Raw genomic sequence first — 15049 nt, forward strand, 5'->3', positions numbered from 1 at the left:
AAGTGTGCGTGGAAGGTGGTCCCATTGGCCACCCGAGCAGAAAAACTATGGTGAAGAAGTGCTTTTGAAGAAGTGATGGAGTGCCGCGCAGCTCTGTGAGCAGAGTAGTGCGCAGAAAAGCCCTGACAAAGTGGTCCCATTGGCCACATCAGGCGGAAGTTCCGACGGGTGGACCCGATGTCCACGCCGTGAAAAGGAGCTGGAAGAGTGGTCCCATTGGCCACACGGTGCAGTGTTGTGCGTTGCTCTGTGAGCAGGGCGACGTGCGAAGAAGCCCCGACGGACGGTCCCATTGGCCACGTCGGGCAGGAAGTTCCGACGGGTGGATCCGATATCCACGCCGTGAGAAGGAACGAAGAGTGGTTCCATTGGCCACGAAGAAGCCCTGCGTCTGTGTGGTGAGCCAACAGAGCAGCGTGCTGAAGAAACCGGCGGTAGCGGTCCCATCGGCCACACCGTACCCGAAGAAAAGTGAGCGCGAGGCGCAGAAAACCCGAACAGAAAGTGACAACAGTGAACTACTGCAAGACGCAGCGGAAAGTGCAACGCAGTGCTGTGACGCAGACTGCAAGACGGAGAAAAAGAGTGCTGGTGAGCCGGCAGCTCGAAGAAGTGATCCAGTGTGCCTAGCTGAAAGAAGAAGAAGAATAACCAGTGCGACAGAACGCTGCCGCTGTCGTGTCGTCCAGAGCACGGCAACAGCGGAGCAACAGATTCCTGCGCGAATTCGGTGCAACAGATCCCGACAAGATGGAGCAGAAGTCAGCGCGTTCCTTGACCGTCAAGCGAAACTTCGTCAAGGGTAAGATTTCGCGGGTCGTGGACAGGTTGAAAGCATTCGAGGAGAACCACCAGCTGCCTTCGTTTGCCCAGATCCAAGTCTTCGTGTGGAACGTCGAGAAGTACTACGGCGAGTTCAACAAGGTTTGCGACGAGTTTAAGGTAAGCGACGCTGACGCTGGTGAACGCTTCAACCACGACATCGAGTGGGCTAGAGTGGTGAGTCTGATTCAGGAGGCTAACCTGCGGATTGTGGCCCTGAACAACGCACTGCTGTATCAGCCCGTGCATGCCGCTGTTTCCGAGCAACTGCAACAACCGGTCTCGAAGGAAGAGGCCAACCAAACTACGCTTCCCACGACCGAGGCTCGTGGCGAAGGTGATGGCTCCGGAGCCAGCGATGTTCCGGATGCTGCGAACGCCGAGAGATGCCAAGCCGTCGATCGAGAACCGGGTGCACCTGACACCAAGGTAGGTGCCCATTCTGAACCCTGTTTGAGTCCGCCCATTTCGGACAGCGAGCGTAGCGAGCCGATGTGCACGCTGTGCAACGGTTGCCGCTCGGACACCGACTGCTTCACGGTCCGTGAAGATCCGATCGAGCAGTGTCAACCCCTAGAAAAGTTAAACCCCGACCTGAGCAGCCAGAAGAGGTTGCCAGGAGAGTCTCACGAGCCTGAGATTCAACCCGCAGTGCCAGCGATACTGCCAACCGAGGAACTTGAAGTGGTTCCGCACGAGTCCTCGTCAGATGACCGAGGTAGTGCCGAGACAAAACCCGGCCTGTGCAGCCCCCAGCGGTTGCCAGGAGATTCTTGCGAGCCCGAGAATCGACAAGAAGAGTCGTCCGAGGAACCAGCAGTGGTTCCGCATGAGTCCTCGGCAGTAGAACGAGGTAGTGCCGTGTCGGACGACCCAAAAGCTGTCCCCATGCTGGAGCCAGCTCAGCACGTCGACGTTGTGCCAGACGTTGACACATGCCAAGCAGTGGAGGGAGTTTCACTGCTGCCAGCCGTACCTGACGATGAGAACAACAAGAAAGGTGCACATCACAGATGCACCGAACCAGCAAGATCCAGCGTCCAAGTGGATTGGACCACGAACCAGAACGCGAGGAAGGCCCACAAGAACATCGAAATCGACCAGCGAACGTGTACGAGCCACGAGAGTGCGACGTACCTGTACAGCCAACGGACCGAGCTGTACGAAAGATGCTGCGGTGACAGCATCGCACGGTCAGGAGCCGACTGTGCAGACGAACTCGGAAGGGCTGTGGAGAAGTTGCGCGATACTGCAATCTTCAGCAGCACCAGGCAGAGACCTCGATTGGTCTGGGACCCAGGCGTGGAGTTGAACGCAGCGCATCGCTCCACACAACCGTAGACGACCACCACCATGCCAGCAAGTGCAAAGGAGTTGCTTGCTCGTCTGGACGCTATGAACCTGGAACCGCCAGCGATCGACGGAATCTCGCAGTACGAACGACTGAGACCGGCACAGCGTGTTGGTGAAACTGAAGCCGTGACGCCTCAACCCGGGGGGAGAATGTTCGGCACGGCGCCGAATGTTTTGACCTGAGTTGCGCAACTGCCTCCCAGTGTGCGTGAGTCCAGCCCTGCGTCGCTGTCAGCGACGGCGCTGCCAACGTGACAGTACGAAACGACGCAACGAGCGAAAACGGCGCGAACCGAAGCGCGCGCAAACGAACGAGCGGAGAGGGAGAGAGAGCGAGAAGTCACTCCGTTTCGAGACGCGAACGAGACACGTCGCGCAGTGTAAATAGTCTATCAGGAATTTGAGAGTTTTGAAGAAGTAAAGTGAGAAAAACAAGTCCCCAGTGTTTTTATCACACCGAATCCGAAAATACAGTCCACCCGCAGAATCCAGTTGGGGGATTTGGCCCCAACAATATCTTCATTGGAAAAAGTCTTATTTTCAAGGGAAAACCATATGGGACCACCCTAACGAAATTTGAAAATTGTCCAACTATATGTTTTCCATGTAATTTTGTTCGCTGAATCTGAATCTGTCCTCAGAATTGCCAAATTGTCAACAAATCAATTTTGGTCATATTTTGGGTTTAAATGACATTTTTTTAATTTTCGAGGTGTAAAATTAAATTTGCAATCGATGAGTACTTTTTGATATCGTGCACCGTTTTTTTAAAGTTAAAACCATCTTAAATTAATTTCTTGTTGATCAAGTTACTTATTTACCTGTAGAAGTCTTGACCATCTCTGATTTTTTAAAGTTTCGAATCAACCCTCAAAAATGCGATATTGAAAAAAAACTTTTTTCATCGTTTTTCGAAAATCATGATTTTTTGATAAATTGGCAACACTGCAATGCAATGAATTTTGACCAACTGGTGCCACAGCTAAAAAGATGTCATTTACTGTCATCTATAACGCTATTCAAAAATGTTTTTGTTTTAATTGATTATTTTGCGCATTTAAATAATTTTTGTGAAAAATTCAACTAAAGAAATCATCCAAGTACAAAAATGCAAAAAAAAAATTGTTGTTTGAAGTTTCAGAAAATTGCTTTCTTGTTTAATTGAAATACTTTATAAAAGTATTAAATTACATTCGAATTAGAAAAAAGTCGTAATGTTTGTTATGTTGGATTCCCTTTTTCAAATTACGCAGTTTAAATTAACTATGATGAGAACGTTACGATTTCTGATTACTTTTCTTCTTTTTTACTAGGAAGATTAGAACTAAATCAATCTGAAGCAAATATATATACGACATTGTATGAAAAACTTTCCTCACAAAAAAAGCCTCCCATTAAATTCCTGCCCTCCTAATTCGACACGAGCCGAGCCTGCCTGATTACGAAATTCCGTCACGACCGGTGCGTCACAATTACCAGCTCAATCAAATTTTCAAAAGATTTCGCCCGAAACAAAAACTCAACTTTTTTTTCCCTTTCTTTCTGTTCCACTAATTTGGCGCGCTTGACCGGTTTCGAAACAGAAAAGCGTCGTGGGCGGGAGGGGGTTAAAGACTGTGGAAAAATAGCCGACAGAAATTGAATTATCTTTGTCACTCTTTCGCGTTTTCTTTCCGGCTTCATTTCCAGGGGCGCAAAAGTATAGAAACAACACGCTCTGACGTCGTCGTCGCCTCAAGAACGAGTCGTCGTCTGTTTCTAAAGTGTCACTTTTCTCACCGGGCTAGGAGATCCCGTTCGGGACCACCTCCCCCTCCCCTCTCTTTCATCCTCGCCGGAAGCTATCATCGCACAATGATTTAGTTGGCCAGAGGGAAAGAGGGTGGTGGGGAAAGTCGGACCTGCTGACCGGAAGGATTTCACTCGGATTTTGTTTCCTTTGAGGACCGGTTCTCTCAATGATGCTGGCTGAGTGGGTGGAGAAACCGGCGTGTGACCGGCCAGACAAAGTGCCACACTTCAAGGTGGCGATGCGGATAAGTACTGGTAAAGAGGAAGAAGAGGGTGGGCTCAAATCGGACGGGACGCACCGGAAGTGGACAGGCACGAGATAATAAGCGTTCCGGTCACGTTATTTATGCTGTTGATTTATTTTCCTTTTTTCTCGCTCCCTCTCTGACTCGGGCATTGAATGGGGTTTGTTGCTTTACTAGGCACGATTTACAGGGTTTTGGAGGTAGACGAGAATGGTGTAAATTTAAATGGAAAAATCCTTGAATTTTGTAGCTGCTGACAAATTGCTTCGTTAGAAGCGGACAGAAAAATGGTAGTCGATGATTCTCAGATGTTTTTCATCATAAAAATAAGCGGAGTGAAATCCTGCTTACAAAATTTGAAATTTTATTTTAAATCCCATTGTTTTAATTAAAAACGAATCTAAATATTTAGTATCTAAATTTTTACACGCGCACTGCTGATACATTGAAAATTAGTAATAAAGCATGTTTCAAATGTGTGTTGTCACACAAGCATGGACAGTGGATAGATAGTGGAATCTGACTCTGTAAATTGTTTTCACAAGTTGAATGTAAAGGATTTTACCTTGTTTTTTTTTTAATTTATGCGGAAATAAACATTATGAAAAATAAAAAAGCATCACATTTTTGCAAAAAAAAAACTTTAAAAATTTCAATGGAAATTCAAGTGTAAGCTGAATTCAATTTAAAATGCGTTCTCCTGTGTTTTCTTTGAGAAAAACACATTCTTTTTTTTCAACTTAACTCGTTCATTTTAATCAAAAAGTTGTTCAAAATGGGCATAAAATGAAAAACTCTTTGAAATTCCACCTTAAAATACCGAAACCACATTTTGTTTTATCAATTATTTGGACATAATTTCGGATAAAAAAGTAATAACTGTGAAATTTTATGAATTTTCAAATCCATTTTCATTTCAAATGTACTCGAAGTAAATGCCAGAAAAATGCAAATTTTGATAAATTGAGTGTTTAAATTTGAAACATTTCACTGAAACTTTTCAAAGGCGTTCTTAGCAACGGAAAAGCAAATCACAAATTTATGGTTCCAAATTTTTCAAATCTCTGCACCTTGTTGTACCATATATCGTTTGTTTTGCTGTTAACAGCTTGTTTGAGACATCAAGAATGCCGTTTAGTAAAATTTTAGTCCAAATTTGAGCGCTTCATAAGCTAAAACCAGTGTCCGGATTTCGAATCAGCACTTATCAGTGTCCGGGATTCAAAGCTCAACAAATCATTTTAATTTTAAAGTTCTCATCAAAAATTGTTTGAAAACACATGATATTTGTACGATGCTCATTTATTACAAGATTTTTGGAAAACTATAACTAAAATTATATGCTGCTTAGTGTCCAAATTTGAAATCTTAAGTAAAATACTTCGAAAATGTTTTTAATGTTTATATTGATTTAGCATTCAAAAAGTTTTTTTTATTATGTCGCTGTTTTCAAATTTCAACATAGAGATTGATTTAGAATTATATATTTTTTGATCTACAAAAAAAATAAATTTTTTGAAAATTAATTTTTTTTACAGAAATCACTATTTGGCGGCATTGGTTTTAAACCATACCTACGGCCTACAACAGAATTCATTCCAAAAGTACAGATTTGTATACATTTGCATAGGGACCCTCCATGAATCACGTGGACACTTTTTTGGAAATCTAAACTCCCCCTCTTTCGTAAACAATTGTCAATGATTTGTGCTACTTCGTAGATCACAGATTTACCTTTTCGGTTTTATTTTTTTTAAGTAGATTAAAATGTGCTGATTATTTAGCAATTTGTTTGATTTAAATAATATTTTGACATTTTCTTAAAAAAATAAATAAATTTTAATAAATGATTATGTATTACTGTTTGACACTTCGATGTTAACCGGTTTTTTCAAGTCCGAAAATTTATAACATTTGTTGTATCAAGCCAATCCTTACGAAATTTTCAGGGCTGGTTCTGTTATTTTAGCGGATTTTGTTGAGATAATCCAACCTAAGAAATAACAAAAAGAATTTATTTGAACAATGAATAAAAAAAGTTCTAATAACATGTAGTTAAAATTTTCATGTTTCTAAAACAATATAATAAAAATTTCATGAAAAAAAGATTGGAAAAACATTCCTATTGTACTGAAATTTAGACTTTCATCCTGTCAGAATTTTTGCCTTGGTTCACAGCATTCTAAAAATGTTTCTTGAAGTATTAAACAGTTGAAAAAATTGACAATTAACTTTTATGTGCTCATTTTTCTATGAAAGGTATTAAACTCTCAAGCTTGCTGAAATAGTGGAAATTTGCAGGGGATTTCCGATATTTTTTCGAGATTTTAATTTTAGGTATTAATACAGTAAATACATTAATCTTTGAGCATATGTCGCTCTGCTAAATAGTTTAAAAAATATTGTTCTCTAAGAGGAATTAAGAAAATTAAATACTGTAGATAAAATTTTCCGAACTAGATTATTATGTCTACCTGTCAGTCAAAAACATTGGCATCTTAATCTGTCTTGAATGAAAACTAACCCTTTTTTTGTTTTCAAGAAGTGAGAATAATAAAGCTTATTGACTTTTTCCTTTGCGTTATGTGTTTAAGATCTTTTCGGTACAAATTATTGCTTGGCTGAAAAGTAATTAAATTTTTTTTTGTATTTATTCAACTATTGTTTTTAAGTAAGCACTCTTTTTTTTTTCAAATAGTCAAAACTAGATCAAACTGATTACCTTCGATTTTTGTAAAATATGATTTTGATGGAATATTGGAACTCAGTTAATGTTTTAGGAAATATACTATAATTAAAATTATAGGAAAAAAATAAACTCTCGCCATCAGCATCACTGAACATGTGACCACTTTTTATCTTTTTCATATTTTTTTATTTAACAACAATACAACAGATAAAAAACTCTTAATCAATAATTGACTTTGTTTAGTTTCCACTGAATTGCACTGCCATAAATAAATTACGTACTGTTGATTCAGTGTAAAAATAAATTTATTGATGTAAACTCACCTACAAAAAGTGCTGGATTTCTAAAGTCCTAACTTCCACAACAAATTGATACATTTTAGCATTCCCCAAAAATTCTACAACGTTCCACTTCTAAACCCATTTCGCGGCGCGGAGAGTTCGACGCACTCTCGTACAGTCGGCGGTGCGAATGAAAAGACTCGTTTTTCACTCCGGATTCGCAATTTAGAAGCTTCGAAACAAAATCGAAGCCAGGTGCTGTGGATACGATTCATTTTTTCCAAGCCTCACGCCGTGCCATAAAAGCCATTCATTCCGTTTTGGAATGATCATTAAAAAAATTTAAAAACTACACACATTTTACTAGCTATTACACACTCGTTGCCAGCTCACTGGAGTTCTGCTGCTGGGAAAAAAACAGCGATGATGATTCCGATTGGTCGTTCTCCGGTAGGGAAATTGCAGGAATGAGGGCAAAAAATGTGAAATTTACTCAGCCGTAAGGCCTAGCCTGGATGGATGGTTGGATCGGATGCAGTTTTTTTTTCGTTCTGGATTCGGAGAGAAATTTCCTGATAGAAGTAACACACGAGTTGGAAAAATTTGATGAGTGAGAGCTTTTTTTTTAATTCGAAGAGTACTCGAGCTGCATTGAAAATTTATGGCACTTCCGATTTTGTTACTTTACTGAAATACTTGTATCTTTTCGTGAATGCTCGATGTTTTCAGTTTTTTTCGTTTGGAAATTATACAAAAAAATATTTTTAGTTATTCGATTAGCTTTAGACTCACTAGAAATTCACAATTTTTCCCAAAAAATCATTAAATACTAAATGCCACTTTTCAAAATTGAAAGAACACTTTCCCAAAACGACCATTATAAATCCCTTCTTTATGCGATTCAACCTGGCTCCAATGTGACTAGCTCGTGCACGTGCACGGCCCAACTGCATATTGGAAAATTTGAACCTTGCCGAGAGAGGCCATTCGTATTCAAATTCCGGCACCATCAATCTCGGTCCGACCTTGCACCTCCATTTTCGGGGGTTCCCCTTACCTTTTGCGTGTAAGGTTGGTCAGCCGGTCAGACTGTCTGATGGCCCCGGGATGGCAAACGGAACATCGTAATGCCCACCGCATCGAACCTCGTTAGGAAGGAACGTTGAAGTTACCGTCATATTGAGTGATTTCGTCCTTCCCATAACATCACTGCTTGGAAGGCACGTCGTCGAAAAGAGATCACCGAGTTTAACTGTAGAATTTTTTGACATAATTTTTGCTTGATTTTGGTTAAGAAATCAAGCACGATTGAAAAGTATTTTCCATAGCATCGCACCTCGGAAAGCACGGCCAAGATTAATAATTTAAAAATTAAACGCAATCAAATAAGAAACATGTTAACCCCAACACACGGTAGCAACAGTTGCAGAAAAAAAACCCGGCTCCTCAAAGTCGTTATCTGCAGTGCACACCTGCCGATCCACCCACACTCACACGTGTGCAGCACTCTCAGGGTGATGTGATGCTGGCTGAAAGTGTTGGCCTCTCCTGACGGAGGAGCAAAAAAAAGCTAGATCCGGAGAATAACGACGACCAGTGGGTTGATGTACCGTGGTAGGACGTTACGTACCGTACTGGAGGGCAGCCCCGGTTAGCCATGACCTGCCGTCAAACAACCAGATACATGAGCTCGATTTTTCCTACCTTGGACCGTTCACAGGAGGTGAGAGCCCATCGGCCTTGCAGCTGCTGCTGTTGGGTGTGTTGAGGTTTTGTCGTGGGCTTGGTTGAGCCAACAGAGAAAGAGTGAATGTTTTTGAACGAGATTCGAAGCATTTTTTGGCAACTATTCAGAACAGTTTTTGTTTCGCATCGAGGGTGAAATTTCTAGTTTCACAGGTATTAAGTTTCAAGTCTCTTGGATGGGTTGGCATTTTGTGAAATTGTTTAAATTTGTTTGGTATTTGATAAAATTGCTGAAACATAAATATATAACTCTTCTAATGAATTTTCCAAGTGCTTGGTAGTAAAACAGCTATATCTTAGAAGGATTAAACAATTCGTTTGGGATTTACTGACTAACTTTAATTAATCAGACCTTAAAAATAAATGTGTATAAGACATGTCTATGATCGAGTAAAATATTTTGGAATTTCTTGATTTTCTGAAAATAAAGCAAACTTCTGACGTTCAATTATTGTAAGGCAATGTCAATTTTTTAACTTGAAACATGCTAAAATTTTCTAGTTCATTATGCAACTCACAATTGTGACAAATCGAACTTTGAAGAACTTAATCAAGCGTCTTTAAACCTGTGCTTAGCAAAAATTAGTGCGATAATCACAGTCTGCTAGGTCAAAATTTGTAATACAGACATGACCAGTATGATAAACATTTTTTAGGATATAATAAAAAAGTTCCAACAAGAAGAAAAAAATCAGAACTGTGACCAACAACTTAGATGTTGTTGTTTTCAGCACTTGTTGTATTTATTCAAATTGACAGAGAAGAGAAACATTACAAATCATGCTGAAAACATCTTCATTTTGCGATGAGTTGTGGTACTGTCCATAGGCATAGCACATTTTTTCTATATACTTTTTAATGAATTCAGATATACTAAAAAATAAAACTAATCCAGGAAACTAAATTTTACATTTTACTATTTTACAAAAATTAATTTATTTTTAACTATATAGTTTTTAATTTTTCAACTTATTTACCAAATTCCGTTTTTTTTTCTCAAAAAATCTTATCTCAGAATTCTGTAAATAATTATTATTGTTGGTTTGACTAAAGACACGAAACCACTTCAGTGGCATTCGTATCGTTTTTGGAAATGTACAAAATTTGGGTATCAATATCTGATCTATAAGCTTTGTATGAGCGAAACCCAATTAAATTGAATTTTCCTGCCTGATTTTCATAAATTGTTGGCAAAAATTATTACAAAATGCTTTAAACCTCGTTATTGTTATGCTACTATCATTTGCACATTTGCAAAATATCAATGAATTCGTGGGTTTTTAAATTTGTTACGTCTCTAACCGATCAGTGTTCCTAAAATTCTAAATTTGTAAATAGCTCAAAAAGAGTTTATTTGATTGAAAATACACAAATAAACCTTAAACAATGCATTATACGTAGTTTACAATTATTTAACAAGTTTTCCAATGAAACTTTAAACTTGAGTTGATAAATAATTCGGCTGTTGCAAAAAGTTTTCGAAGTTTATTTCGGTTCGAAAAATCAGGGGGCAAAAACATATTTTTTCATAAAATTTCAATTATCAATATTGGAAATAGTAGTCGAATCAACTGAAAACAGATTGAAATAAATTTTCCAGCGTTGAAAACCATACTTAACATGTTTGGAATCGTTGAAAATATTTTAAATATTTGTGAGATTTCAATGTACAGTACAAATTGGTCAATACTTAAAAAAAAGTCAATACTGGTCAATACTTAGATAGTTTGAAAACTAATGATTGCAAAACTACTGGTCTGGTGCACAATGCATAAAAAAAATCATTGATTTGTAATTTAAATTTTTATATCGGCCATTTTTGTACCTCTTGATTCCCGGGAAATTTGCCGATACTCTCGGGAATTTTGACTTCCTTTACTTTTGTTCTTTTAAATATCATAAAAAATATTATAAGCACAATAATATAATGTCAATAAGGCTGGTACAAATTTTATTTAAAGTTTTTGTTACCCCCCCCCCCCACCCCCTTCAAAGTTCGTTATTTCAAAAAAAAAATTAATTTAGGTTAATTTTCAATGTACAAAACCGCAAAAAGTTTTTTTTTCGCAAAAAAAATCTTTTCGTCAAATCTTACATTTTTTCAAAACTAATGAATGCATATCAACTGCATTATGCATTTCCAATTGTTATTGTATTGAAATGTTGAAATTATGGCTTGTAATTTAATAAATGTATTTTTTTATGCATAGAAAAAAATATAGCCATTTCTAAGTTTAAATAAAGCATTATTAGTTTGCGAATTCAGCAAACGAACAATAAAACTTGTTGAATATGCCAAAAACAACTTTATAATGCTGCTTTGTATAGTTGTTTGTCATGAATATTAAAATTTATTTATTTTTTGAATAATTTGGCATAATACCTAAAATTCCCGGGTCCCGAAAATTTCCAGGAATTAGCAAAATTCAACTCTCGATTCCCAGAAAAAATAATTGATAAAATTTTATCATATTTTCAATCAATTTAAGTGTTACTAAATACAAGCTTTAACTTTTTAAAAATGTACACTATGGCCTGATTTTTAAACAAAAATAAAACAGTTGAATAGAGATGTCCAAAATGATTTTTTTTTGTTTTTAAATTATAATTAATTGTTATTTTTTGACTAGTTTTTAATTTGGAATCTCGATTAGAAATTTCTAAAGTCGAAACAAACTATAATATAGATATGTGTTTAGATATGAACATTTGAAAGAACGTTTTTCAAGAATTTTTAATGGCTGTTCTTGTCTGAATTTATATAAGTATTTGAATGTATTCCAAAAACATCTAACCAGCACTGCCAACACAGAGTGCACCAACTGCGTTTGTCTCCTTTCGAGATACACGACTTACACGTTTTTTGTGCATCTTTCGTGATGCCGTTGACCGTTTTGTGTAAACCTGTCGGGTAGTCTCTCCCACAGGACATATATTTTGGTTCAGCCCCCCAAAAAAAGCCTGACCGTGGCCCTGGTAGGATAATGAAAGTTTGCTACTCTCTGGTCAGGTGTTTGTGTGAGAGTACTCCTTTGCCAGTGCTTTCCAATCAAGATCAAAAGGAGGAAAGAGGGTAGGAGGATGAAATCCGTTCGATCGTTGGCACATTAATTGTGGTTCTGCCAGGCTTTGGTGTGTCGAAGAAAAGGTCACATTTGTGATTGGAAGAACAATCTGGTTGTGTGTTACTCGAAGCCTGTTATTCTTCCTAATTGGAACGTTTCGATGTGGTCTCTAATGGACGAGGCCAACATCAGATACACCACCGGATGTAATTGGCATGGAAACAGATCTGATTGTTCTTTGCAGGACATGAATTTGATCCGGGCAGAGGTACGTCTCCGTCAGGACATTGCAATCATGATAATTCAAGCAGCAATACGTTTGAAGTATCTTCTATTTTTTGCCCTTCTCTCCCTCAAACAACATGAACCGTTCATTGGCATAATCAATATTTATTGCCTTTGTTCCGCTGCAATAAAATGCACTTTATGGACACAATCGGAATAAAACTTACACTCAGTAAATTATCCTTGGCTCTTGTTTCATGCCTCATTCTTTGCCTCCCCACCAACCCTCAAACAGCCACAAGTTAGTGGTTGATTGTCGTGGGGAACTCAGCCACACTCACACATGATAGCGGAAGGAACAGGAACAGGACAAAATCCTTTCAGTCTCCCGCATGGCTTGCTGTTACTGCTCTTCGAAAAGACAGCCAACACCGAATCGCTTTCACGATAATCGAGCTTTTGCACATTTTCTGCACCGAGCATATAACGTCATGATTCGAAATCCGGACACTTAGTAACATATCATTTTCGTTATAGCTGACAAAAAAATCATGTAATATGTTGGAAATGAAGAAATATCATCAGGATGTAGTATTAGCAGTCAGTTTTTAGAGAATGCATGCAAAGTATGTCTTTTCTAACAATTTTTCATCAGAATTTGAAAATTAAAATGACTTGTTGTGCTTCGAATCCCAGACACTGATAAAAGCTGATTCGAAATCCGGACACTCGTTTTTGCTAATGAATCGCACAAATTTGGACTGAAATGTTAGTCAATGGCATTCTTTAGGTCTCAAATAAGCAGTTAACATCAAAACAATCAATATTTTATATAAAAATTTGCTAGAATTTAAGGAAATCAAAGTCATAAATTTCTGCTTTGCCTTTCCGGACGCATATGAAATATTTCACGTGAAATGTTTCGCATTTTTGGTAATCTTATAATTTTATTTTGTTTAATTGTTTTGACATTAACTACAGCGTTCATACAAACTTTAAATGAAAGTTGATGTTAGAGTTCATTAATTAACACAGTTTTGACATTCATAATGAGCAATTCTCTACGAAATCGGTCTTTTTTCTTCAATTTTAATTTTTGTATTTTTTAATCCGACTGAAACTTTTTTGGTGCCTTCGGTATGCCCAAAGAAGCCATTTTGCATCATAAGTTTGTCCATATAATTTTCCATACAAATTTGGCAGCTGTCCATACAAAAATGATGTATGAAAATTCAAAAATCTGTATCTTTTGAAGGAATTTTTTGATCGATTTGGTGTCTTCAGCAAAGTTGTAGGTATGGATACGGACTACACTGGAAAAAAATGATACACGGTAAAAAAAATTTGGTGATTTTTTTATTTAACTTTTTATTACTAAAACTTGATTTGCAAAAAAACACTATTTTTATTTTTTTTTATTTTTTGATATGTTTTAGAGGACATAAAATGCCAACTTTTCAAAAATTTCCAGGTTGTGCAAAAAATCATTGACCGAGTTATAAATTTTTTAATCATTACTAATTTTGTCAAAAAATCGAAATTTTGGTCGCAAAAATTTTTCAACTTTATTTTTCGATGTAAAATTAAATTTGCAATCAAAAAGTACTTTAGTGAAATTTTGATAAAGTGCACCGTTTTCAAGTTATAGCCATTTTTATGTAACTTTTTTCAAAATAGTCGCAGTTTTTCATTTTTTTAAATTAGTGCACATGTTTGCCCAATTTTGAAAAAAATATTTTTGAAAAGCTGAGAAAATTCTCTACATTTTGCTTCTTCGGACTTTGTTGATACGACCTTTAGTTGCTGAGATATTGCAATGCAAAGGTTTAAAAACAGGAAAATTGATGTTTTCTAAGTCTCACCCAAACAGCCCTACATTTTTCAATGTCGATATCTCAGCAACTAATCGTCCGATTTTCAATGTCAAAATATGAAACATTTGTGAAATTTTTCGATCTTTTCGAAAACAATATTTTCAAAATTTTCAAATCAAGACTAACATTTTAAAAGGGCGTAATATTGAATGTTTGGCCCTTTTGAAATGTTAGTCTTGATTTGAAAATTTTGAAAATATTGTTTTCGAAAAGATCGAAAAATTTCACAAATGTTTCATATTTTGACATTGAAAATCGGACGATTAGTTGCTGAGATATAAGCATAAGCATAAGCATAGGTGCCCACCCGCAGTTGCTACTCCGTTATTGACCAGGACCTCCAGAAGTTACATCCACGAGCCGTGGAAGATGAGTGGGTGCTATCTTTCCTCGCTTCGCAACTTCTCAAAGGCCCCTATCATGCTGATCAATACCGGCGCCGGCCACGACCAGTGGTAGAGTCACGGGGAAGTGGATGGGAATGTTAGTCCGATACTTGAGTGATAGAGACCGCCCAATCGACTGCTTCTCCGACAAAGTATCACATGAGTTTTGAGGGGGTTAGTAGATGGGTATGAGGTCAGGATTCACGAGTGGCAGTGATGTGACCATGAGCATTTTGTTTATCGGTTGAAAATTTTAAATCTTAGGCAGCCGGCTGCGGAAAGATAAATAATTGATTATTTAAAAAGTTTTTTAATCGAACGCGTGCCAACCGAGCAGTAGTGCTATGGGCTGGACTTATCAGTTTTTTGTTCTGTTTGTACAATTTAGATAACGCGGGCAAATTTCAAAAAATAGTAAATAAAAGACGCTTTACGCTTCATCAAATCGATAGTTTGACGAGTTAATACTAAAACTGCCAGTTGGAATAAATTATTACGATCAACGGATATAAACGTAAAGAAAACAGGACACCACGTAACCGATTGTAATGAAATTAAAACAATAACTTAAA

The 15049-nt window shown here is 37.8% G+C and overlaps 1 protein-coding gene across 1 annotated transcript; it reads left to right on the forward strand.

The window, feature by feature from the left end:
• Positions 1 to 742: 742 nt before the first annotated feature.
• Positions 743 to 2163, forward strand: LOC120420628 (uncharacterized). The gene has a single exon (XM_039583701.2). It carries the CDS (start codon positions 751 to 753, stop codon positions 2161 to 2163), a length of 1413 nt encoding a protein of 470 aa, XP_039439635.1. The 5' UTR covers positions 743 to 750.
• The last annotated feature ends 12886 nt before the right edge of the window (positions 2164 to 15049 follow it).

The sequence above is a fragment of the Culex pipiens genome, chromosome 3 (assembly GCF_016801865.2).
Source record: "Culex pipiens pallens isolate TS chromosome 3, TS_CPP_V2, whole genome shotgun sequence".
Classification (NCBI taxonomy): Eukaryota; Metazoa; Arthropoda; class Insecta; order Diptera; family Culicidae; genus Culex; species Culex pipiens.